Below are 26,895 nucleotides of genomic sequence, written 5' to 3' on the forward strand. Positions count from 1 at the left end.
AAGCAAACAAATGTTACGAAACCACCAAGAGCCTGAATGGAGGAGACATATGTGTGGCTCACTTGGCAAATGGTTTTGTGTGTGTGTCTCATATGTAATTGTGAGTGAGAGCCCTGCGTGTTTCAGCTCTGTTTATGCCAACACTCATAAAGTCTATCCCCTGCTGCCTCACAGAGGTCCCGTCTTACAGGTTTTCCGACACGCCCACACACAAACACGCATTGCTTTGACAAAAACACCCACGGGGCGTGGAAAGTGGCTGGCCCTTTTATCATGCTTTTCTGCTTCATCCAGTAATGTTTGCTGTTCTGCCTGCTTCCAGGAATGAGTCTGTGACAACTGTCTTTCCAGCGTTGGGTGTGTGTTCTCTCTGTCTGCTTCAGCTGTGTTTGCCGTCTCAGCAGCAGCAGACAATTATCACTCTTTGAAACATACCCCCCCACACACACACACACAAACTCTGGATGGCAGGGGAGTGTGTGCCCTGTGAGGGTCCTGACCCGAAAGAGATGGGCGAGGAGGAACTGTGGGAACTGATCAACGACAACCGCCACCGGATCTCCTTGGGGGTGCGACCGTGCATCCTGATCCCGTACCTGAGGCAGGCCAGGGTGCTCACTGAGATGGATGAGGACGAGATCCTGTCCTGCCACAACCTCACCAACCGCTGCATGAGAACCAGTGAGATTCATGACTTGACCTTGTTGCTTCTTTGATTCTAAAGAGTTAAAAATCTGTGGGATTATGGCATGCTATAGTCTACATCTAGTCTTAGTTTATGCGTGATTTGTTTACACTGAGCATTGCCAAGAGACAGGAAATTCCAGCAACACCCTCAGTACTAAGAACAAATATTGATTAGTAAAGCCAGCATGTTATGCTACCTGACAGAGTTTACGTGTGAATGGGTCTGCTTTTTAGAGAACAACTGCTCTTAGCTTGATTTCTCTCTGAAGAGAAATGGTAATGATGCAGTCCTTTTGGTTCTGAAATAAGTTTGATTGATAATGCATTGAGCTTCACAACTTTAGATCAAGTCTGTTGATTAAAAAATTGGGGTTAGAGTTAGAGATAGAATTACTTTCTCCTTTAATGTACTACAGGCTACATGCTAGATCTGCTGAGGACTCAGGGGAGGAACGGTGCTGTGGCTTTGCTGGATGGCCTTATGATCCACTACCCAACCCTGTACACCCAAGTCACGGGACGCAAACCCAGCACTGAGCCCTCAAGATTCAGCGGTCAGTGGTTTGAAGTCTTGTTAGATTTTGAAGTGATATTTGTCTCTTTGTTTGATTTGCCAACCAGTAATACTCTCCTTACAGGCTTGATAAAGTACTCAGAGCTGACAGAGTATCTGGTGAGAGCAGTAACAGGGATGCAGAAGGAGCTACAGGAGGCACAACGTGAAGCCAGCAGAGTGACTGCACGCTGCACCACCCTGGAGTCAGAGATTGGACAGATAATGGAGCAGGAGGAGAAGTCCAGGTGCCTTCAGGCTGAAAATGAACGCATGCGGAGACATTTGTGTTCTTTGCAACGAGAAGTCACCAAGCTGAAGGATGAAAAGTGTGACTTGTATATGCGCTACACTGCGGCCATTGAGGATAAGTCAGCTGTGAACAAGCGCCTCCATGACCTCAACCTGCAGGTCAGTGATGCTCAATACAGGCTGTTCTGTAGCTTAGGAAACTCAGACATAGATAGACTAAGTTACTCCTCCCTGAAACACAAAGCTGTGATCTCAAGGGAAAGTCGTCAAAATGTTGTGTTAGAAAATGTAAATCTGAGCATTGTAGTGCAGTGTAAATTTAGACATTATACTACACCTAGGGAGGCACTTTGGTTACAGCCTGTGAAAACAGGTGTATAATGTCTTTTGTTTCTGTGGAGCCGCTTTGCCTGAGAAAACAGGTCAAGTGACATCACTTGAATAATCTTGGAAACAAATCTTTAGCAGAAGGCCTGTGTTAGAAACTGGGAGCATGGAGTTAAAAAGACCAGGCTGATAGAATCTAACATAAGACACAAAAGGGAATTATGGGAAGTCTGCAGTATCCAGTATTATGCTGTAGGCAGTAAAAGTCAGAAAATTTCAGTCTCTGCTACAACAGTTTTCTGGAGAATTCCTGGGATTTAGCATTGCACTCTGATAACATTGTCAGACTCAGGATGGATAGTTAAAAAGATTGGATGAAACCTGATAAAACAGAACCAGAGACATCAGAGATATCTTTTTTATTCCCTGTCAAACTTGCCATCTACATTACCCACAATGCAGCAGGACCACCAACAGTTAGAGCAGAGATGCTACAGTATGTTATTGTTGTAATGGCTAATGTAGCCTTGAGCCTTTAGCCTCAAGCAGAGATAAGGAGCGGGCTACAGATGACTGGTGAGCTCACTTCTGTCTAACTCCACAGCCCTAGATTATTTTTATTTTCAAACTTGTAGTGTTCAGCTGCAGCTGACTCTGACTCAAGTGACATCACCTGAAGACATTTATCTGGTTTTTCACAGCTCCCTCTGGGGCCACAAAAGGCTTTATACAGCTTATGTTCCCCTTTCTTTAACTGTGTTTATTATTTACTTTTGCTTTTCACCAATAAAACAATATTTATTTTCACAATAGTAACATATTGGCTCTATATCTCAGATACATTGTATACAAAGCCTTTGTGTATAGAAAATGGATGGATGGATGAAGTAAGCACTGATGTCTGAAAACAGCATATATGGGTTTATCAGATCTGACCAACAACATAAATATTGATCTGTTGATCAATAAATTATTTTCTTGTGTGGTAGCAGGTGTACCAGCTGCAAACTGAGCTGCAGAAAGCCCAAATAGAGAATGAGTTCCAGAGGAAGCACTCACTCAAGTGTGCCTCTCTTGCTGAGATGCCACAACTGCAGGAGGAAGTCCAACTGCGCTACCAGCTAGTGAAAACAGAACAACTGGACCCAGTGAGAACAATCACTTAATCATTAGCTGATTAATGTAGAATATGACAGTTATCACTCATAATCTTTAGACAGTGGAAGAGTCAGTAGCTCCTTGTGTTTTTATGTCTGTATCGTTTGCTGTGTCTTCATCAGGCTCATCAGGACATCCTGGCCCACGACCTGGCTGAGGCCATAGACAGCCAAGTGGAACTTGCAGAGCAGCTCAGGTGCTACAGGGAGGAGAATGAACAGCTGCTCAAAGAGAAACAAGGGGTATGTGTGCTTGTCTGTCAGTCATCATGGATCAGGAAGTGCCATGCAAATTCAGGAAAAAAAATATGTATTATTCCACTGCTACACACCACCATGACGTGCAAGTCGAAATGTATTTTGGAGAACACAGTTCTTCCATTGACCACTCTGGTGTGATGTGTGTATTTGTGTTTAGCTCATGGATCAGAAGGAGTGCCTGAGCCTTCAGGTGCAGCAGCTAACCCTGGACTGTAACATGCTGCAGCAGAAGAGCACTGTGGTCCACAATCAGATGAGGGAGCTGCAGGCAGAGAGAGACCAGGTGAGGAACCAGTAACAGTCCCACTTCATGTCTTTGGTAAACTTAAATACAGTTTCCCAAGCTTTATTATCTCTTTTAGATTCTATTTTTATGGCCACCTTGGAACTGGCCTTTCATCACATGATGTTGCTTGTTTTCCCAAGCAGTCAGGAATATCAAATATCGAGCAGCTCTCCTGGCCCTTAATGTCTGTACTTCCCTGTTGTGTGAGTAAGTGTGAAGAATTTATGTTTCTTTGACAATGGACAATGGTTAAACCCTGATCTTCTGGAATTGGTATAATATTCTTTGTCTCATGGAGAAGTATGCTTGTCTTGTAAATGTCTTCTCTAAACATCTCTGAGTCGTATGGAATGAACAATCCACCCACACCCTAACAACTGTCAGGTAGTCACAAGAACGTCACTTAGCTGCCAGCTGCTCCATGGAACCATGTAGTAAATGACAACACAGGACTGTGATATTACTTGACAGTTTCTGGGTGCAATTTGCAGTTCCTGCTCGCTGTATGATACACACCAGTTCTGCATTATCTCGACTATGATGTTGTTTGTGTTTCTTGCTCTTTCATAAAAAGCCTGGCATAAAATAGTGCCAGACTAGGAAATGCAAGAGTAGGAAATCCCTTAACCAACACTTGAATTGCCTAATGTTCTGTCATAGTCATCATGTTGGACTGTGGAATTAACTAAGATCAAATAGTAGCTTCAAACATACCACTTTTTGTTACAATATATTTACAACAATTTGGCTTCATCATTGGATTTGTGGTGTTACACATGAAGTTTTCTATCATGCATTCTAAGTTTCCATCATGCATTGTTCCATAGTTAGACAGACACAATACTTTGACCACATAATGCGTCGCACATGCCTTGGTGGCAGTGAAGCACACTCACACATTTAATACTTCCTCATTCAAACAATTCCTGTCTGAAACATTGGCATATCCACATTTTGAATTATAGGTGGCGTGTGACAGGTGTAGCCTTTATGGTTGTTATGATGTGGTTTCTACATGAGGTATATACTTGGCCTAACAGTGTTTATGTGCATGTATACGAAACATGATGTCTGTGGGCTGTTGATTCTGTGTAAAATACCTTATGTGTTAAGTAAATCTAAATGTTTCCTGCTTCTAGGCGTACCTGTCCAGAGATGAGGCCCAGACCATGATTGCCCGCGTCCTGGCTGAGAAGGACACCCTGAGGTGCCAGCTGGTGGAGCTCCAGGAGAGGGTCTTCAGCCCGAAGGCCAAATGCAGCCCCAGAGAGCAACGCCAGAGCTCTGATGTAATTTCTCACACAAACACACATCAACCCAAACACACAGAAATAATACTGTTAATGTATTGCCCTGTGTTTGTGTCAAAGGAGACAGAGGGCGGCTGGGAAAGCCTTAGGTCCAGCTCTGACGAATCTTCATCACCAAATAGACGCAGACTTCGCCGCATGGATGCAGTGAATCCCATGTCCCTGAGCTCCTGCCCATCAGAGGTGCGAGATCTGCTACAATTATTTTATTAGAGCTGGTTATCAACCCTCATTAGTTTTAGAATACCCATGGAAATTTGTCTATGGAGTAGACACATTGTCAAGTACCACAAATTGGAATCACATACATTACATACCATACATTTATTTTTTATTTAAGTAAAGTTCCCACAAGCTGCCTGTGTTACAGAGAGGGAAAAAAATCATGTTGTTATATCTGTAAGGTGAAAATGAAGCTACCACCACCAGCCAGTTAACTTAGTTTAGCAAAGACTTGAAATGGAGCAAACTGCTAGCCTGGCTCTGTCCAAAGGTGTAAGGCTCACTAATTAACTATATCTTGTTTGTTTTGTGTAATATTATGAGAAAACAGCCAAGAAATCATTCAGCAACATAACCCACCACATGTCCACAGCTTGTTTTCATACTTCATTTTGTATGGATAGAAAGAAATAATGTCTTCACTGGTGCACTTCTATCCAACTTCTAATCTAACCAGCTGCTCTCAGTAAAGACCTGAAAGTGATACCAGTCCTTACATCTAATTCTTGTCAAACTATTCATTTAAAAACAATGGTAATTATCATAATATGGTAATGATTTTGTTTGTGTGTGTGTGTGTGTGTGTGTGTGTATGCGTAGGGTGAAGATGCTGTAGCAAGCAGTATCCGATCCCGAAATGCAGAGCCACCCAGTTCAGATTCCCTTCGCAGAAGGGAGAAAGCTCTATATGAAGACAGCAGGTAAGTGTGTGTGTGTGTGTGTGTGGTGTGTGTGTGTGTGTGTATGTGTGTATTTCCATGTTCATGTGCAGTGTATATCACTGTACACGTGTACATGCCTTTAAATTAAAGTATATTTGACAAGGCTCTGGGCAGCATTTCACAGACACCGGACAGGAACGATGGCTTCAAGGTGTTACTGAACTCTGCATTCCTTTCTGTTGTTGTAACATGACATGACATCCAGTTTCAGGTGGATTATCAATTTACAGGAATGAAAGGGTCTTAACTGCACATCACATGATTCCAAGAAAGACACACTTGTGTGATCAAGCGTAAATTGTAAAACACAGAAATCACAGAAACACAGAAGAAGAGTGTGTTGAGGGCACATTATGAACAAGTTTTTGTAAAGCCCCACATTCCTCACTTCTGTTACTGCTCAAGGAGCTTTTGTGCTTTCATGTTCAAAGTGCTCACAAAAGATTCACCTTTGTCACAAGGCTATCATTATTCCTTCCCCTCAGACCAATCTCTAGGTTGTGGCATGGCCTAACTATCTTAGCATACAGTTCTTTATTAAAGTAGAATCAGTACAAAGTACATACCACAGCTCTATTATCGTGTGTGTACATGTTTGTTTGTGCGTGGCAGTGACAGACAATGAGAAATCTGATACTGGTTTTCATGTAGCTGTTCTCTTTTTTCTCTTGTAGTTTGGAAACAGCAGAGACTGATTCTCTATTGGATGACTTTGTGTTCCTCCCCAATTGTAAGTATAGAAAACACATGAACATTTCTTTGTTGAAGAGAGTGTTTATGTTTCTGTGTGGAGGGGATTGTGGACTTTCATTAGCAGTTGTTCAATGTTGGACTTTTGACAGGTGACACATTAACTCTGGCACATTATTACCGAGTAGACAACCTTGCCAAATCATTAAACAACCTCCCTTTTGTTTAGTTGGGAGTGGAGACATGCAGACTCCCAGGCTATGCCCTTCTAAAGGCTCCACCTCTGACAGGTGAGGCAGTTGACTGGACCTACATTGTTACAAATAAAGCATTTTCAAGTATAACAGATGGTAGTGCACATCCATAGGGTGATGATAAATTGAAGAAGAGGGGAGTAGATGTGTTGGAGATTAATGTTAGTATCAGCACTGGGATCTTAAACATAACCCACCTTTAAGTAAACATCTTCAAATTAAGGTTGAGTTTCAGTACCTCAAACTCACAGACACTGTATTATTTCAAATTCATTATGCTAAAGTACTGAGCCATCACTACTAAAAATGTGTATTGTCCTACCACATACACACAGCACTGGGTATAGCTATATATTCTGTGAAGTAGCTTGAAAAGATTTTCGCTATACTCAGTGTGATATAACATTTTTTTCTTTCCTATGATCCTTAGAATAATCTAGATGTTCCCTGAAGCACATCTGTCCTAACCTCATCTTCTGTTATCTCTCACTAGCCTGTCCAGAACATCACCCCCTCCTTTCCTGATGCGTTCCCGTCCCAAAGCTATTCGCATCAACGGCCGTGTTCTCAGCATCTCCCTCCAGGGGGAGGCGCTGCTCAGCCAGCTGGCACTGGTGGGGGGGAATAAGACAGGAGTGTTTGTTCACCAGGTGACAGAGGGGAGCCCTGCCCATACTGTTGGCATTGGCCCTGGGGCACAGATAGTGGAGGTAGGGGTGTGTGTGTGTGGTGTGTGTGTGTGTGTGTGTATGTGTGTGTGTGTTAAAACAGTTGTTAAAATTCTTCTGCTTGTCATCATGCTGTTTCTCTGCAGGTGAAGTATGAGCAGAACCAGAAGGCTCTAAGGATGGTGCTGGAGGATTCCACTTTAGAGGAAGCCATGTGGGCTCTTGGACAGGTTACGGGCCTCTGCCACCTCTCCCTGCGTCCCAGGCAAGATGGTACATAACACAGCATACACATAAACAGTTTTTGTTCCTTGTAACAAAGATGGTTTGTCTCATTCTAAATCATTTCTGTACCATTTTAGTGAAGATGTTACAGCCCACTCTGAAACATTTCTCCATTATTTAAGCCAAAATAAAAGTATATGGAATTATTGTAAATAATTCATATTAGATCCCATTTTGCATGATAGAAGACTTTTCTCACTTCCACTTTATTCTCCATAAGCCAATTCATTTACTGCCTAACTGTTCAGTAGCACTGGGACAGTTTGTGCTCATGCTATTATCATTGCATGATAAAATGACATGATAATAGAAAACAACAACAGCAACAAAAAACAATGCATTTCCATAAGCTGCACATCGCCATTTTTTACATACACAGACACAAATATATGCACACACACGCAAGAGTGATTCCATAAGGCTGTGCTGTATTATACTTTGTAACAAATCACAGTGTCTGTATCAGCTGAAAATAAAAGTTATGGCTTCAGCTGACCTGAGGCCAACAGGAGGAAGATTTTTTTCTCTTGAGATTAAAGAGATGTCCTCCTCCTGCATGAGGTAATGGCTCATTTGTTATGGAATGACAGCAGTTGAAATAACAGCAGGATGCAATGTTCATCACCCTAATGGTGTTTTTGTTTTGCATCAGGCAAAGAATTCAGCTGAGCTACAGCATTCTTTAAAATACACAGGACTATCAGAGAAACATTTTTTATATGTCCAGATGTGCCACATAAAGACACAACCTGGAGCAAAAAGCACAAAATTTCAGTCGCTGCACATTTGACATAATTAATTTGACTCATTTTGAACTTTGATCCTCTTTCCTTTTTACTTACTTTAAATATTTAAATAACTTACTTACTTACTTACTTTAACATTTAAATAATTCCCTAATTTTTTCATTTGGACTATAGAGAACCGAGCTATTGCACTGCTGCACCACTTGAAATGAAGCCATCTAAAGTCCATTAATTGCGTATTACACAATTTATACATAATAGCAAAGATAATGATAATAATGAGTGTGAACTGTAAGTTAACAAAGTAAGATTACATAGAATATGTAACTGGCTAGCACTGTGTCACAGTAAATGAACTCAGTTTTGGCAAACAGGCACTGCTCAAGACCTCTGCTAGAGGCTGCATATAGAGAATTTACCAACCTTCAGCAAAATTCATGTTTCAAGCAAAACATCCATGGTTTCACACTTGCTAACTCTCATACAGGCTTGCTAACACTGTCAAAAACAATTACGTGACCAGCTTGATAAGTTACACATTCCCGTTTCTGCAAAGGTCACTTGCACACATGGCCTCAGATATCAGAGTTTCCTGGGTGCATGCCTAAGAACACAGTGTGTCAGTAGGAACTAAAATGTGCTAAAATAAACCAACAATTCTGACAAGATTACATCATCTGTACACAATGTGCGATACAAGCTACTCAGTTACTCCATATGTTACTATGGTGGTTTTACTTAAAGTTTTCTGTACTTGTTGTTCAGACTATGAGGCGCTGCTGAAGCAGCTGCAGAACAGTGAGATATCATCAGGAGATTCCTTCTATGTGCGTGTCAACCTTTCTCTGCCTGTTGGCCCCAACGCAACCCTGGCTGTGTCCTGTAACGACATCCTACATGTGACCAACACACGGCCCGCTGGCACTGAGGACTCATGGCACGCAAGCCAAGTGCACCCCTGTCAGCTACTAGACCTCCAGAGTGGAACTGTACCTAACTATTACAGGTCAGTACACTGATGAGGAATATACTGTATACATGTGGGGATAAGGAAAGGTTCAGGTTTATGATCAACTTAGGAGTCAGAATCATTAGTATACTTGAAAATGAAGTGAAATCAAAGTGTTTGAAGCTGATTTTTTTTTGATGTCACAGGGCACAGCGACTTCTGATTCGAGTAATTGAGGACATGAGCTTTCAAACAAAGAAGTGTCAGAAGGTAAAAACTATTGAGTCTAACTCCTGTGAAAAGTGATCCTGTCCAAAATTTCACCTCTCTAAGTCCATCCCTGGAATATTCATCTCCCTCCCCAGGCTGGTCGTGTGGGAGCACAAAATAAAGAGAAGGCAGTGAGGATTGTGAGCACCGGGCGCCACGGCAGGAACCCGCTGTGGGTCAGTGTGGAGAATGAAAAGACCAAGAACACAGAGTCAAGTATGAGATCCTGTGGCAGCACACATGCATCACTAAAAGTGCAATATCTGTACATTTGTCTGATACACACTTGCTTACAGTGTATATCCTCTCCCATGTAGGTGATACATTTGCACCCAAAAGTTGTGTAACCCTCATGCCCTACACCCTGGTCACACCCCGCTACCCACCCATCTGCAGACCCGTCCTGTTGCTGCCCACCATCCTGGGACGCATTCTAGACAAGAAGCTGGCAGGGTGGCAGGGCTTTCAGCTCTGTGAACATGGTAAGAAATACTGTATTATTATTGTATGCTGAATTCATGTTTCATTTCTGTCTCAGCTGGAGCTTATGCCAATGAAAACTAATTATGAGATACAGTAGTAGGACATATTTTGCTGTGCTGACAGACAAGTCTGTTTAACTTGCCAGATCACATGTTTTATTGGTAAAATTGTTTATATATTTCATGCTGTAATGGAAGTGTGTTTTCCTGAACAGCCAGTCTCATCCTGTACTGTCTTAAATGTTTTATGGGTTTGTCTGTTGCTGTAAGCCAGGAAGGAAACAAACTTTGTGGGTAAATAGTAATAAAAAGCTATAAAGGCAGTAAATGCTTGCCTGTGTTCCCTGCAGTGATAAGGTAGAATGAAAGTTTAATGATCTTTGTGGGAAAATTTGGTCATTACAACAACAAAAGGCAAATGCAGGGATATTTACAAGAAACTAAACAGGATATGCTGAAGAAAATCACATTTTGCATGGTTCACATAATACAACAAACAGCACATTAAAGAGAATGCAACAACTTAAGATAAAATGCTTTGTTTCCATGTAGAGCTCAAAATAAAATGATCAGGACATCCTTCTTTCTTATTGTAACACCTAATATATATTTAATTTCCTCTTCCCACTTCTGTCTATTTCTGTCTCTACTCTTTCCCATGTTTTAACTCTCCTGCTCTGCAGAGGTGCTGAGCCCCTGTGAGCACGCAGCCCGGCTACAGAGGTCTGAGATCCTGGAGGAATGCGAGCAGGGAAGAAACTGCTGCTACACCCTGCAAAGTGTCGAGAAAGTCATGAAGAAGGTCAGAACATTTACAAAAAAATAAAATATCTGGACACTCAGCTGCCAAGCCTTCCTTTAAGTAATATGTGGAAAAAAAGTTTTATTTTTGCCACACTAGCAGTGTGGCTCTAGGGATAGAGTGTCACATGGTCATAGTCAGTCCACCACTTTGACTTAGATTGTAATGTCTATTGGAGGGATTGCTATGAAATGTTGCACAGACATTAATGGTCCCCAGAGGATGAATTACACTGTCTCTGGCGACCCCAGCGTTTCCTATGTGCCATGGTTTTGTGTGAAATGTATTCAATTACAGTAACAAGTTTGTAGAAACATTCACGGCAAATTCAAGCTTTGGTGATTCAATGACTTGAACTCTACCGCCATGCACCTCACCACCTTGCACATGTTGCCAGTCTATTACAGGGCTCATATTCACACCTACAGGTAATTTAAAGTCACCAGTTAACCTAATCTGCATGTCCTTTACTTAAAGCAAAGCTTTACAGAACCATGACTCAGTACACTGTCATTTTCTCATCATCTTCTACTGTTTGTGAGTCATAAAATAATCATATAAGAGTAGCTACTTCAACAATAAGACCAACTGTGTAAGACTGCAGTGCTAGTATCATCACTTCCTCCTTACCCTAACATAACATAAAGCAGTAAATATACTGCAACTATAACTTACAGCCTAATTTTGTAAGTTATTTCTATGTCCTTGGATATAAAGTTTTATTGTGCCACCTACTGTGTTCCACCATAAAATTGTGAAAAATTGAAAAGTTAAACCACAGATTTTTGGTTCTTCCTGTTTGATTGATTTAAATATGTCACTTCATATCACTGCCCTCAAGTCATGCTCATTTAATTTCTATCTTCCTCCTCATCCCACAGGGGATTCACTGTGTGCTGCCGTTGGGCCTGGACTGTGTGCGTCGGCTACACCGGGCCGAGATCTTCCCTATTATCATCTTTATCAGCCAGTCTGCACGGAGTGCACGTAAACTGAAGTAAGCTCCTCTTTCTTCACTTTCCTACAGACACTGATATCACATTCAGATATGCACTCACGTATAGGAATGTGTACTGATGACCTCACTGGTATCTGCCACAGTTTGAACAGATAAATTTCATCCTTAAATTGACATATCCAGTTTCCAGTTAGGAGTCCCAAGATAGACTTCATAGCACTTCATAGCAGTAATCCACCATTGTATGCACAAACTATGACACATCATCAATTTGTGATGAGCTAGTCTGTGTTAACTCTATCCACACAGTTATATTGTCATAAAATTGTGCACTTGATAAACAGACTTGGCCAGCTTGGATTAAGCAATATCATGAGACCAGAGAGACACACAGTTTTTCCACTTAAGAGAAAACAAACAAAAGTTATGTCATCTTGTGGCTGCAGTGTGTTCTGATGTACTGATGCTGCTGTCACTAGAACAACTGGTATTGTTGTCTCTTCTGTGAGGGTTTTTCCTTGTAAGATGGTTAACACTTCACAGATCAAAACTTGTTCTCTCTGACTCTGAGGTACTGACATCCAAACCTGTGGTTAATGTTGATGTGGGAGTGAATCATTTTGTTAAGAAAACAGCCAAATTAGATCCAAAAAATCATCTTGGGGCTTAATCGTTGACCTTTACTCCTCCATCTTTTCCAGGTCAAAGCTGCAGCGCCATGGGCAGTCTGAGGAGCAGCTACTGGCGTGTTCAAGGAGCGAGGAGCCGCTGCTAGACAAGCTGCCGTGTCTGTATCACAGCGTGGCTCCTGACTCCTGGTGTGACCAGACCTCCCTGCTGACCAGCCTGCGCACGATCATCTGGGAAGAGCAGAAGAAGATTGTCTGGGTGGAGCCTGACCTGTGGTGAAAGACAGAGTAGAAAGGAAAAGAATCTTAGAAAAGACAGAAAATCTGTTTTCTCGCTTTTTTGTTATGATATTAGAGAGAACATATTAATATGACAAACTTTACAAGAGATCTTTTTGTAAACATGAGTATGTATCTGTGATACTTCTGAATAACTGGGTGACTTGACTTTCATAATGTGATACAGGAAAATACATTTAAAGAGTGTATGTAGCTGTATCATTATTTACTATACCCAAAACATCTTCTAGAATGCGTTGCCTCCTGTTTTGAGGCTCTCGTTTAAAACAAACACAAGTGTGAACACAAACACTGATAAAAACATACTGTAATGACTTGTATGTACTGTGTCTCTACAATATGTTGTAGATCATTTCCCACTATGAGGGATTTCCTTTTAAATAAATATTTCCAGCCTTTCAGAGTGTCACAGCTTGTTGTTGTTGTGAGCTTATCTCTCTCTCTCTCTCTCTCTCTCTTTCTCTCTCTGAGTGTCCTTTTCTTCTTCACGATGCTGCCACGCATCCCTAAACATTTACCCTTCAGCAGTCAGCTTCATCATGACATATATCCCTCTGTGAATTTTTCTGTCAGATTCTGTGAAGAAGTTTTGCTTAATGGTTAATGTTTACAATGTTTCTCACTGTCCACGTAATAAAATATATACAATGTTAGGTTTATGTTCAGTTTCATGTAGCATCATGTTGTTTTCACTCCACTGCTATTTTCCTGCGTATTTTATCTATATATTTGTGTTAATGTTAAGATTGAGTGTGAAACATCAAACAGGAGCATAGAGAGTCAACTAATCACTTGCTGTTAACTTACTGTAAATATATATGTTTTTATTAAGATGCATAACTGCAAGACAAAACAAGACAGACGTTGGATAGTCATCATTTTTATCAATATACAATTACATTTCCACCTTATTTTACTTTCAGCAATACATACTATGTACTATATATTATATTTTATTATATACTATACTATATATTTGTCAGTTTAAAAGATTACATGTATGTACATGTTAGTATTTAAATTCTACTGTGTGTTGAATGTTAAAGTCACAGAACTAGCTGGTATTAATCTGAAGATTCACAGCCTGAACTACACTGGATGATACAATGTCTTCTCCCCAAATACAGAGAAAGAAAGGTAACTTGTGTCTACATTGTTATGAAATATTCATGTAAATATAATGAATGAGAGTTTTTGACAGAAGTGGACATTTTGGTGTCGCTCACTGAATATGGCATTTGTGAATAAATCTGAAGGTTATGGACCAGCTCCATGTGAGGAGGGCAAGAATGTGTTGTTTCCTGGAAAGACTGTGCCCTCTAAGATCTGTGTGCCTGAGACATCTACATTTGAAGCCCCCAGTCCGTACACACATGAACACTCTGAACAACAAGGAGCCAACCTGCTGCTGGATGCCTGGGAGGCAGAGCAGGAGGAATCCCCCACAGCTCCCTCTGCCCACAGTGAAAGGAACTGCAGACTGGAGCAGAAACACAGCTCTCATGAACTGAGTGATGAGCTGAAAAACACCAAGAGAACTACAGACAGGTCAAAGAGAGTGCTAATGTTAGCCTGAGGGCAGAGCAGAGGTGCATGTGAGATCCAGGTGACTTAGCCAGCAGAGACCCCACTCTACATTCAAAAAGAGGCAGTGGGGACAGAGACACAACTTTGCCTGTATGTTTCTCTGTATGAAATAAATCAGTATATTTGATATGGTGAGGTGCAAGTTTGTTTTATAGAGGTATATGGCATGATCTATTGGCTGAATGGTTCGGGTGCACACCATATGGGTGCAAGCCCTGAGCAGCTGGTGCCTGGCTCGACTCCTGGCCCGATGGACCCTTTGCTGCATGTCTTTCCCCTGCTCTTTCCCCCATTTCCTGCCTCTCTCCACTGTCGCTGTTCAATAAAGGCTGAAAATGCCCCCCACCCACCAAAAAAAAAAGGGTCTGTAGAAATATGAGACACAACTATGTATGAATTATGTATGTGAAGTGTTTCTTAACACTCTAAATAATTATAACACAGTAATCAGATGAGATGATGTGTGATGTTCACATGCTGTTTGTGTCAAAATGGGATTGTGGGATGTGATACGTGGCCTAATACAAGAAGCTAACTGTCTCCAGAATATGTAACAACTTCAGTTATTTCTCTATGACAGACTTTCAGTAAGTATATGAAGGTAATAATATATGATATTAATATATGATATGATATGATATTAATATATGAAGGTAATTCCTCCAGAATACTCAATGTTGACTTTTCACTTACTGGACTTTTTTTTTTCTTTCTTTCTTTTTTTTACATTAACTCTTTCACGCATTGTGCTCACTACAGTGGATAGCTTTTAAAAAGTTATAAGGAAACCCCTGCAGGTAAAAAAAAAAAAATGGTAACATCAAGTGACATATAAGGAGTAATACCATTGTTAAAATTTCCAAATACTGATTATATATCAGGAATGGTTCAGTTTGTACATAACATTTCTATAATTTATAAACACATTTCAATATTATTATTTTCAAATTGTTTATTTTTTAAACTCTTGTGAATAATTCCTTGTAAATTTCCCTTGTGACCATCATTTTTTTGTCTTTTGACAATAAAAGAATCACTGTGAGTTCTCATAGGACCATTGAGCTGATTCAGTTAAAATGAAACAGCTGTAACCTTTTGCTTTAGTCTAAGTCTTAAGTCTAATTTAATTATATATAATTTTCACTTTTGCTATGGAGGTATAAGGCAGTATAAAAGCTGAACTTATAATACATTGTCTTCACCATTTGTCATGCATGATTATAAACATTTATAAAACGTTTTATAAAGCCTTTTAAATGTGTTATAATGTGTTATAAATGTGCTTATAATGCATTATACACATGACCTTCACAGAAATATATTTTTATATTTCTATATCACCTATATATATATATATAGGTGAAGTGAGCATTTTTGGCATCACCTATTACATCAATACATAATATATCAATACATTAATACATTAGTAATAAATCAGTGAACATATCATATCTCATCATATATCCTCTTTTATGAAGAAAATGTTTTCTTATGGTGTTAAATCAGTTTCATTTCATGGTGTGTGTTATATGATCAAAAACACACTTTGTACAGTCTGCATCATGTTTATTTCAACACACATTTACACCTTAACTTTGAACAAATGAGGAATTAATCAGACCTTTGGCTAGTTCTTCACAGAGTAACACAACTGTATTGTTATAGTGACAAAACAGCAAATCTTCAGCTGGGTGGTTTTTATAGTATTTGCTGAGAACAGACTAATGCAGGCAAGTACTTCAATGACTCCCTAAAAGGAGTTCTCTTTGCATTTTCCTTCTTGCAATAGAGAGGTCAAGGGACACAGACTTGTTGGGATGGGCTTAAACCTTGGTTTTGAGTGAAAGAGCCCATGTGAAGGGGCACTCAGTTGAGGATAGGAGCAGAAGTTAGTAGCAAACATGGAGGATGAGGAGGAGGAAAATGAAGAGGACATAACTCTGTAGATATCCTGGAGGAGAGAGGGATAAAATATGCAGTAATTTGGACTGACATACAAAGTTATTTAGTTTGTTAAAATACATTAAAAGTGACAGATGTGTGACGTACCTCTGCTTCTTATGAGTCCCATGAGTTCCACAGGAGACATGTCATGCAGGTTACACAGACCACAGGTTACTGGTGAAGGCTGCAGGCAATGGCTGAAGGAGCAAGTGGTTACTTGGGTTGTAGGTTTCTGACAGAGGTTGTAAGTGAAGGGTCTGGCCTTAGCTGTCTTCCAGAATCTGCAGGTGGAGGAAGCTGGAGTTTCCTGGCAGAGGTTGGAGGTGGGGTGGAGGCAATGGAAATGACCACATCCACAAAGTCATGACATAGCTCTGCTGATAACATCCTGGAAGAGAATGGGAAGACATTAAAAGCTGAATACATGAAAAATACATTAAAAGTGACAAATGTGTGACTTACCTCTGCTTCTTCTCAGTGTTCTAGGAGGTCCAGGTGCAGGTTACACAGGTTGGACTTGATTGGCACCTGAAACAGAAACAGTTTGATGATGTTTTCTGGGATCATACTGAGTTTAAATCAGTGGCTGGTCGGTGGAGGGTGGAGCGAGGCAGTTCAGTTAGCTTCCAGTTTTAGATGGAGAGGCAGGGTACACCCTGTATGGATCACCAGTCCATCACTAGTCCATTATAGACAAATAACCATTCACACTCACAGTCACACCTACAGACAATTTAGAGTTACCAATTAACATGGATGGTGGGAGGAGGCTGGAGTACCCAGAGAGAACCCACACAGGCACAGGGAGAACATACAAACTCAACACAGGAACCTTCTTGCTGTGAGACGACAGTGCTAACCACTGCATCACTGTGCCACCCAGTGGCTTTTCAGTTTTTAAAAACAGTTCTAGTGCATAAATTAAAAGGTGTTAGGTTGCCTTTTTATAAGGCACTTGCTTATGTTGCTTATGTAAGGAGTATGTCCTTCATTAAACACAATTTGGCAATCCAAAGGTTTGTTTTATTTGTTCACAAGGATTATTACTAATCTGCAAGTAATTAATACTAATTAGAAGTCATTAATTAAATTTATCAACCTTGAAAGTATGCCTTATTGTAAAGTTGGTACCACATGGTGGAAATAATTAGTTTTTATTTATTTTGATAAGCTGAAGAATCCTTGTAATCAGTAGCAGTTCAAGCTCACTGATTGAGAATTATTTTACAGTCAAAAGCTTTGACCTTTAGCTGCCACAGGGGGGAGGCAGAGAGAAATGAATGTGGACTGGAGGGAGTGGTTTAGAGTGGAAAACATGGTTCCTACTGAGTGAGGGAAGAGCAGGGAGAGATGAGAGGGGACACTTTGATTTCTGACCACAAGCTCCAAGTACCACTGCCTTTCATCAGACTGTCATGCTGTTTGGTTGGCTGTTTCCCAGTTCTTGATTTTACTGCCTGTGCGTACTGGGCAGCAGAAAACAAGGGTAATCAATGCCCCCCTCACCCCCTACGCCTGTACTCCCCCTTTTTATCTACTGGTGATTATTGACTGGATCTGAAGGATTTTTTAAGACTTCCAGTGAATCAATTTCCTCTCCTGGAAGACGATTTTGGCTCCATCAGGGTCCAAAACCCCAGCCCTCCCTCCTGTTGCTGGGAAACCACTCCAGTGATTTGTGTGTTGTCAGAGTGCATTATAGAAAGTGACATGGAAAGAGAGAGGAAGAGAGAAGCCTTGGCTGGAGAAAAGGGGAAGAATGAGAGAGAGAGAAAGAGAGAGGTGGGGGTTCATAAAGAGAAATTATTACATGCACATCTACTCTGGCTCTCTCTCTTTCTTACACTGTTTCTCTCAAAATACACACACTTACATACACACTAGTGCAGTATGCACTGTAGGGCTCAATTAACATGCTTTGATTCCCCCCTCTGTCTCTCTCTCACTCGCTCTCTCCCTCCTTCGCTCTCTGTTGGCATTTTAACTGGGCTGAGTTTTAGCTTTTGGGATTAAAGGAATGAAGAATGTGTTTGGCAGCAAAACTGTTAGGGAGAACATTTGATGTTTAATTGATAGAGTTTGGATGTCAGAGCAGAAGGCTTGTTATTTGCAATTACCCTAAATCACTGGTGTGTGTGTGTGTGTGTGTGTGTGTGTGCTTTTTTATGCGTGTCTGTCTGTGTGAGATTTACTGCCAGGAGTCGTGTCTGTGAGTGCTGTATGTGTGAATGATTTCATATAACGGTCAGAAACGCCTTTCACTGCCAAATTCCTCTCTCTTTGATGTGAGAGTTAAACTGTCACCAGTACACGTGCTTATAACTATCAAAAAATTTGAGAAGAAAGCTGTTAACTGATTGCAACATGATTATCACTATATGTGTATATGTGTATCATAGAATTTATTAGTGTATCATAAATATTGCATACGTCTTATTGTGTACAGGCGTTTCTAATATTTTGTCCACCCCATTTATATCAATGAGGGTAGACCGAATATCAGAAACACCTTTTAGAATAACACACTACACTTCATCAGCAGCACAACCTTCAGCCGCAAAATGACAGTACAGTTGAATTAATACATCTCTGAAAAAACTGAACACTGCAATGTTCATAAGCCTGCAGTTTAGTATGTGCACTGCAGTTATAAGAACAAAACTGCATTCTAATAAAAACACACACACTTAGCCACTCAGTATAGGCTGTGACAAGTGTTAGTGAGGTCAAATACTACGCCCACGTCCACATTTTAAGTTTTAGTACAAAGTAATTACTTTGTAATTATTTTCCCTGCCTGTTTCCATTGGTAAGCAATAAATACCTTTTACTTCATACACGGCCATGGTCCAACCACACAGGTGTTTTTACTTATTTACCCTGATTAGAGCTCGTCTTGGGCAGGCACAGGCTGTGTATGAGACACTTGTCCATGGCTGTGTCCACAATAATTTCCTATTTGCGGTTAATTCGTTTAATGTTTGACATTTGATTTAAATTCCTTAATTGTGAATAGGCCTTTTTTATAGCAGCAGACATGTCTGCTTGACTTGTCATTGTAGAAAAAGCACAGGTGTTATCAAAAACATTAACAGTGACGGTGTGACAGTGAGCCAGCATGAACAATACCAGGACCCTGAAACTGAAACAGCTCAATGAAATTCAGCCATCATTCATTTTATCAAAGAACAAAGGTGTGTCCATGGAACGTGCATTTCTTTCTGCTGACAGTCCCATGCATTCCCTAGAAACAAATATTACAGTTGTGCAACACCTACACCTGTCAATGACAATGCAAAATGTTGATGATTCATCAGTGTTCAACATTTCAATTTACTGCTGACTGCAGCACAAACTATTCAATGCCTTTCATATATGGAGAAACTGAATGAAGAGAGTATTTATCCTTGGTCATTCTCATTGGTATCATAATTACTAGTTTCTGACTTGTAAACAGTTCACACCAAGTAGTAATTACAACTGGGAAACCGGGATCTCTCTGTAAGCTCAGATATATCCAACTTGGCACTGAAACTAAACAAAACATGGACATTTTTCACCAGGCAAAGTCTGTCATTTGATGTCTGTCATTCAGCGCCTTATACTGTCTTTCCCATCTCTGCCATTTTGAGCAGAGGCCTAATCAGCCATAATGATTGGAAATACCTGTGAGAGAGTTTAGGGCCTTAAACTTCAAGGTTAGGGTTATATTATTCTTATCGTCCCAATTTCCTTCACCATAGCTGTAGTATTCTTCTCATTGCAATGGTATTACATGTAATTTACTCACTCAGAAAGCATATTAAGTGTTAAGTTACTCTTTAAAAATGAAGTAGAAGTATCTCTCTGTCTTTTCCTCTCTCATTGCAGAGTGCTGACCCTCTGATGACCCAGCATGGTGTGAAACATGTCACATAGGAGTGGCTGCAAACTCAAGTGTGAGTCTCTCTAGGCAGTCATCTGTTTGTCTCTCACACACTCACACTCAGAGCTCACCTTGAGGGCAGCCCTGCCTCTCTGTGTACCAGCATGGATTAAGCCCTCATGGGAACTCTGGTCAGTCAACATTTTCAAAGTACACAACTGCAGGATCAGCAGATAGTCTTTCAGCAGTGGTGTTTTCTTCCTGAACCCTGAAAGTCATGCACATAGTCTCGTGGCACAGACACAAGGTTTCATTTTGTGACGTGTTGTGTATGATCAGAAAGGTAAATGTCAAATATGAAATTATGACCAGTGAGTAATATATGTTTTCACAGTAAAGCAGTTGAAGTACTGATAGAATGCAGCACTTAAATAAAGATTTCATTTTAGCTGTTTAGTTGTACTCATCAGATTTATTTTATACACAGTGCTGACATGTTAACCTCCCATTAGAATAACAGAGACAAGTCACAACATGCATACGCCTTAGACACATTTAGTATGGTGGTCCCTGAGGACAATGTCAAGAGACATGCACTGAAAATCTAAAAGCATGTGTATCAAAATACATATGCGAGTGAAAGCACAAATATTCTATTGAAAACTAGCATTGTTGTGAATATCAAAACATAAACAGTTGGTCATAAAACCATAGTGTCTGATGCAAGTCAGAATGCAAATAAAAAATCACCTACAAAACAAATGTAAAATTTTGCAGAAGCAGAGTTACTGAAGCTCTCTGTGGAGACTCAGTTATACATAGCAGAAAAATCCAACAGCAAAGGGTTAGAATTAGGAGAGGTCATTAAAAGGTAAATAAGCAACAGTAGCAATGTGCCTCAGCCTGCTACCAACATTACTACCATAACAGTTAATGAAATGTTTATTAAGAAACTATGATGTTTTGATATTTGCAGTATTTCCTGATTTGGAGCTCATTTCTGTTGAAGTTTGTGCTTTTTCTTTCTATGTTTTGTCAATAGGGGCCTCTGTCTTTAACCATAGCTAAGTTGGTCATGTGTGACTACCTATTCAGTCACTTTTTCATCTATATTGTTATTTCTATTCACCACTCTTCAGTCATCTTGTGCCACATATAAAAACTGATCATCAGGGGAGTGAAGGGCATGATGTTATGAGTTCATTGTGTCCTGATAAATACTCTGTTTAGGATTGTGTGAGCCTTTTAAAATCCTCCAAGGTGCATGGGTCATCAACTAGAAAGAAACAAAATAGATTAGTAGCACCTTACTAGTATTAAAATAAACAGATACCTGCATAATTTACCAATAAATCAACAAGAATATATATTATAGCTTATTAGAAGTGAAAGCTGAAAGTTTCAGCATGTCACTACATAGAGATATTTTTAAAATACATTGGATAATACAGTGTGATGCCAGGCTTACTGTTGCTTTAATATCAGAATGGGAAAATGTAGCATCTAGTGCACTGTCTTGTTTGGATTATATTATGGTTTATATAATGTTAACCTTGGACTTGCCATAAAATCCCCTCAGCTTTTTTCAGGTGATAAAGGCCCTGGTTTGTTGGATATATACTCAAGAACACATGTTAAGTTGCCAGTTTTAAAAATCACTTGAACACAAATCTCGTGAATACAATTTGTGTACAAGGTCAATAAAAGAAAAAAAATAGAGGAGAATGAGAACAAGCAGACACATGATGTTTGTTATCTCTTCATCATCAACACAGATCATTTGCAACAAACCTGTTTGCACACATTCTTGTTCAGACCCACAGAACATTGTTTTATATTTTAGTCATGATCCCAATCTTGGGTCTGGATGAATTACATTAATCATCACATATACAGGATGTCCCAAAAGTCACTATACACTTTTAATAAATCCCTAAAAATTACACAAGAAACTGAGTTTATTCATATTTTTAGCATCAACAAAGGAGTCATTGCAGTTTTACTTGCTAGACTGTATACCTCCACATGAGTGCCTCCATTTTTGACAACCTTCAGCCACCTTCGTACACAGGCCTCTGCAACATTTTGCAGCATCTCTTCCCTGACCTCACTTTCTTCAAGCTGTGACAGGTCATAGGGCTTAGTGGCATACACCTTGCTTTTGATATAGCCCCACAGAAAAAAGTCACAAGGTGTGAGGTCAGGGGAGCATGGAGCCCATTCGAGGGGACCCCTTCGACTGATTCATCAGTCAGGAAACTTGATGTTGAGGAAATCCCTCACTAACCTGGCAAAGTGGGGAGGGGCTCTGTCTTGTTGAAAAAAGACATTAGCAAGGAATTTCTGCTGGGGTTTGATTTTCCCCCAAATTTGACAGTTGTGTCGGTTTACCCTACCTGAACCATAAGTTTTCCAAGTGCTGAGGGTCGTTTTGGTAATAGTGGAGGAATGATTCACACATTTCCACAAGAGCATCGTAATCTTCTGTTTGAAGTGTTTCAACAAGCTGATGTCGGTACAGATAGCGGTTTATCACTCTCCGAAGCATCCACTGAATTGTACTGTTGGATGGACTTTCCCAGGCTTTGAGCGAACACCTGCTCCAGGAGTTCGGTGTTTTCATCAGTGGTGGTAGTAGCAGGCCTTCCGCTGCATGGTTTGTTAAGAACAGATCCTGTTTTGAGAAGCTTGCCATGGATAACGTAAGTTGCGCTATGCGTTGAAGCAGTGTAACGGTCATAAAGCTTCTCAAACTCATGCTGAACTACATTCGGGGGCTGAAAAACTTTTTCCACTGCTGCTCCAACGTTGATACACTTACAAAAACTGTAAAACCTAAGCTGTCAAATGCTGATGGCCTCACGTCTCTCCAAATGATACCTGAAACGAAATAGAAAAAGGGAAGTGTATAGTGACTTTTGGGACACCCTGTATAGGAGCATCTGTAGAAAGTGCTCTCTGGTTACAGGAAGTTCATCCATCCTATAACTTCAATAGAGAGCAGAAAGTGCACAGTATGTAATATGTACATGTGATATTGGTAAACAGTAAGGAAAATATTTTCTTTAATTTTTGGAACATTAGGGTTCATGTGATGTGCATTTTACAGCAGAAGCAACAGAACCACTGTCACCATACCTTGTTGACACACAAAAAAAATATCCAGACAGCACTTTCTACGGATGCTCCTATATATCTGATGATAAACGTAATTCAATGTGTGTGTCACAGACACATGCATATACTATCACTTTCACTTCTTTCCCCTCCTCTCACCCTGCCCCACTCCTCCCTCCATCACCCACTCCTTTCCCCCCTCTGGCTGACAATGAGGATTGAGGCTGGAAGGCTGTGAGTGGAGCCATTGTGCCCAGAGGTCAGGCAGAGTCAGAGACACACAATGCCAGGGTCCGAGTCACTGCAGTGATGGCCTGTTGGGAAAAGAAGGATTTGGGGAAAGAGAGAGGGATGAAGAAAGAATAGTGGTTGCAGGAAACACAGAGAAAGAGTTAACCAAAACAGAATTATAGCCAGAAATACAGCTTCAGTATAACTCTCTTTTATACAGTGGAGCAATGAGACTAGAAAGGAGAAGAAAGAAGAAGGGAAACAAACAAAAATGGATGTAGCAATAGTGGGTTGTTGAAATAGAGAGATGGCAGAGGGAAATACATAAAGCCAAGACTAGCAGATGAAGATTGTCAGAATCAAATACTCTTACAGGATCTGTTGGTCATGTAACATAAACAATATGATGGAATTTAAAAAGGAGTATCTTTCTTTGTGTGCACAAGCTGTGGCTGTCACAGACACTGAATTGAACTGAGCACTGTAATGCAGGCAGAGATGTCTTCATTTCTTCAGAGAGCTTTTATATAAATAGCCGACATAATGTCAATGTTATGTTCGATAATCACATCTTTTTGTTTACTGCCCATCTCCGCTAAAGTGCTAATGTGTTGGTCTTAAGCTCTCTCCAGTCTATAAACGTAGCCTCGGCTAGAATAACCACCATCTATTAGCTGACCTGCTGTCACCCAGCCAGAAGACGATCAATACTCGTTGATAATGATGTCATTTACTCAGTAAACCACAGATAATGACGAGACTGGAGGTCTCCTGTTATTACCTCATTTCATGGGTTTTGTCTCAATGCAGGGATCAAACGTTACATGAACCCTCTTTGTAGCATGTAGAGGAGTCTGTTACAGAATTAGCTTCAATTGAATCCTTCAGACAAAGACTTTTGTATTGCATGTGGTGGTATCTAATTGACAAGTCTTTGAATTGAATTTAATTGATTAAAATAGGCTGAGGTTATATCCTTGATAATATATATAATATATAATAATAAAGGGTTTTATCCTGATGTAGATATTAAGTAAAAACGCTGATCATTTCTGCAGTACATCAGCCTAAATCGAAATTTACCTAAACTAAATTTAGGTAAACCTATTTTAGATATTTAAAATATATTTTAAAACATTAATTAGGTTTATTGCTTTTGATGAATAATTTGAGATGTATCTTGTGTTGTTTTTTATTAACTCAACTAAAGAGATTCCAATTAAATATCAAAGATAAAGGAGGGTTTACAGTTTTGTCACACCAGTATTTCTGTAATCAATAGGACCTCTGATATATTAGTCTAGCCCTAAATGTAAAATATTTACCCTCCTCCTATTCGTGTCTAAATTGATTTGTATTCACTAGGAACCACTGCGATAATGTGAATTCTTGCAATGATATACAAAACCATCCTGTTACATTTTTAATCTTCAGCTGTAAGAGAAACATCCAGTAGGTTTTACTACTTATTATATCTTGTTTGTAAGCCTGTCCTGACCAAGTTGTGAAGAAATGTAGCCATGTGTGCAGGTGTATCTCTGTGTATGCAGGTGTGTACATGTGTGGTAAATTCATGCTGAGGTGAGGTCTGAGACTCAGGTTGATCCACGTTCAATCTGACAAGAAGCACAACCCGAATCCGCCTCCAGCCAACTGCCCCCACACACTTACTTTCTGTTCTTCACGCACACAACCACACACACACACACATTCACCCCTGCTCCCTCATTTACTACCTACAGAGCCTCCCCCCTGCATCCTCCACCCCCCTCCTTCCCTCTCCTCCCTCCAGGATGCGGGTAAAGACAGTCAGGCTGAAGTGGATGTCGGGGGGAATTAGATGCTAGCAGACAATTTGATTTCTTCGTCTTCAAGGCTTCCTTCTCCTCCACACACAGGCAGCGGTGGGTTTGATGCTCACAGACAGCAGACAAGCAGGTCTGAGGAGACACAGATAGAAACAGACAGAGAGCGAAGTAGATGAAGGTCGAGAGTGATAAAGACAGAAAGAGGTGGAAGGTGCATGATAGAGGTAGAATCAAGACTGGAGTAAAATAACAGTGAGAAGAAGAAACCAGAGTGGAAAAAACAAAGCAGGAAAGGTTGAGTGTCTCAGAGAGAAAGAGAGAAACAAAGAAAGACAATAGGAGAGGCCATCCAGGCAGCCACTTAATAGTCCACCCACTCACTGCTTTCCAAATGGGCAGATTGACGCCTGTTAGCTCTTTTAATAGCTCCTATAATGGACCACAGTTTAGGTGGGTGGTGGGAAAGGGAGCCATCCTGTCCAAAGTAACTCAATTCCTCGGTTCTGTTCTCTTGTTTCAGCTCCTTTCAGCACATCAGGGCAGAGAGCAGATACTGTGCTCTTACCTTGCTGTGATCGCGTACAGATAGATTTACTACCCACAGAGGACTCTGAAGGTGAATTATGGTGAGAGTGGCCGACCTTGTGGTAACGTGAATTTTGAGTTGTGTGTGTGTCTGTGTCATTTTGTGCATTATGAACATAATGCACATAATGGAGGATTGCCTTATTTATATTCCTCAGTGTGGTATTTTCTGTAGGGTTGCGTTTTGTATTTGAATATTGCATTCAGCAGCTTTAGTGGAGAGTTGGAAGGAGCTGATAAAGAAAGTAATAGAATGTCTATAATATGATGAGATTATATATGATTGGGGGGGGTAGCTGAATGGTTGGGGCACGTACCACATGGGCCTTAGTGCCCTGAGTAGCTGATCCCTGGATTGACCAATCAAACTCAGACTTTATTGCCAAGTAAGTTTGCACATACAAGGAATTTATCTTGGTATATTGGTGCTAAAGGATATATTACATTATAGTAAAAGAAAAGAGCGAAGAGCAAGAACTATATTTACAAGGAAGATAAATATACATAATTAAAAAGTAAAGTGTAAAGTATAAAGTGTAGAGTGCAAAAATGTTTGAAGGTGGCAGTGATTGTCCGGATGTGCGTTTATGTAACGCATAGATGTACGTTAATGTAACGTGTAGTGGCGGTGGGGGGATTATAGTCTGGCATCTTGTTGCAGTGAAACAGCTAATCAGAAATATTGTGGAAATACATACACCTTGAATATGCTCCCCAGTTCTGAAATAATTCACTATCTATGTGAACTGAAAATAAGTGGTGCATTATTATCAGTGACACACATTTGTCACACCTTGAGAAAAAGTGGCGTTGTGTGACCTGTTAATATTTTGATATTCACATACTGATTGTGACATCTTGTCATTTTTGACAGTGTGTGGAATTTCTGCACCATGGCAATAACCAAACAATAGCTAGCATACAATATACACACAATCACTTCACCAG

At 40.3% G+C, this 26,895-nt stretch overlaps 1 protein-coding gene across 2 annotated transcripts; it reads left to right on the top strand.

Annotated features, from left to right (window-relative positions):
* The first annotated feature begins 285 nt into the window (after positions 1 to 285).
* On the top strand, positions 286 to 13,209 carry card14 (caspase recruitment domain family, member 14). 2 transcript variants are annotated; one of them, XM_018678530.2, is made up of 20 exons: positions 286 to 681; positions 1,104 to 1,241; positions 1,326 to 1,651; positions 2,809 to 2,967; positions 3,100 to 3,219; positions 3,395 to 3,520; positions 4,663 to 4,812; positions 4,894 to 5,016; positions 5,656 to 5,756; positions 6,452 to 6,507; positions 6,697 to 6,757; positions 7,215 to 7,431; positions 7,536 to 7,662; positions 9,186 to 9,426; positions 9,576 to 9,639; positions 9,735 to 9,855; positions 9,957 to 10,121; positions 10,805 to 10,923; positions 11,805 to 11,920; positions 12,583 to 13,209. In XM_018678530.2, the coding sequence occupies exons 1-20, from the start codon at positions 465 to 467 to the stop codon at positions 12,788 to 12,790; spliced, it is 2,955 nt and encodes a 984-aa protein (XP_018534046.1). In that variant the 5' UTR covers positions 286 to 464; the 3' UTR covers positions 12,791 to 13,209. The 2 variants fall into 2 exon arrangements, with proteins under 2 accessions (XP_018534046.1, XP_018534049.1); XM_018678533.2 differs by having other exon boundaries at positions 2,812 to 2,967.
* The last annotated feature ends 13,686 nt before the right edge of the window (positions 13,210 to 26,895 follow it).

The sequence above is a fragment of the Lates calcarifer genome, linkage group LG5 (genome assembly GCF_001640805.2).
Source record: "Lates calcarifer isolate ASB-BC8 linkage group LG5, TLL_Latcal_v3, whole genome shotgun sequence".
Classification (NCBI taxonomy): domain Eukaryota; kingdom Metazoa; phylum Chordata; class Actinopteri; family Centropomidae; genus Lates; species Lates calcarifer.

What these genes read in the sequence shown, in the direction of transcription:
- card14 (XM_018678530.2), top strand. Translation starts at nt 465, where the DNA reads ATGGCAGGGGAGTGTGTGCCCTGTGAGGGTCCTGACCCGAAAGAGATG. An exon ending in TGAGCCCTCAAGATTCAGCG is followed by an intron (nt 1,242 to 1,325) that starts GTCAGTGGTTTG and finishes CTCTCCTTACAG; the next exon opens with GCTTGATAAAGTACTCAGAG. An exon ending in TCCATGACCTCAACCTGCAG is followed by an intron (nt 1,652 to 2,808) that starts GTCAGTGATGCT and finishes CTTGTGTGGTAG; the next exon opens with CAGGTGTACCAGCTGCAAAC.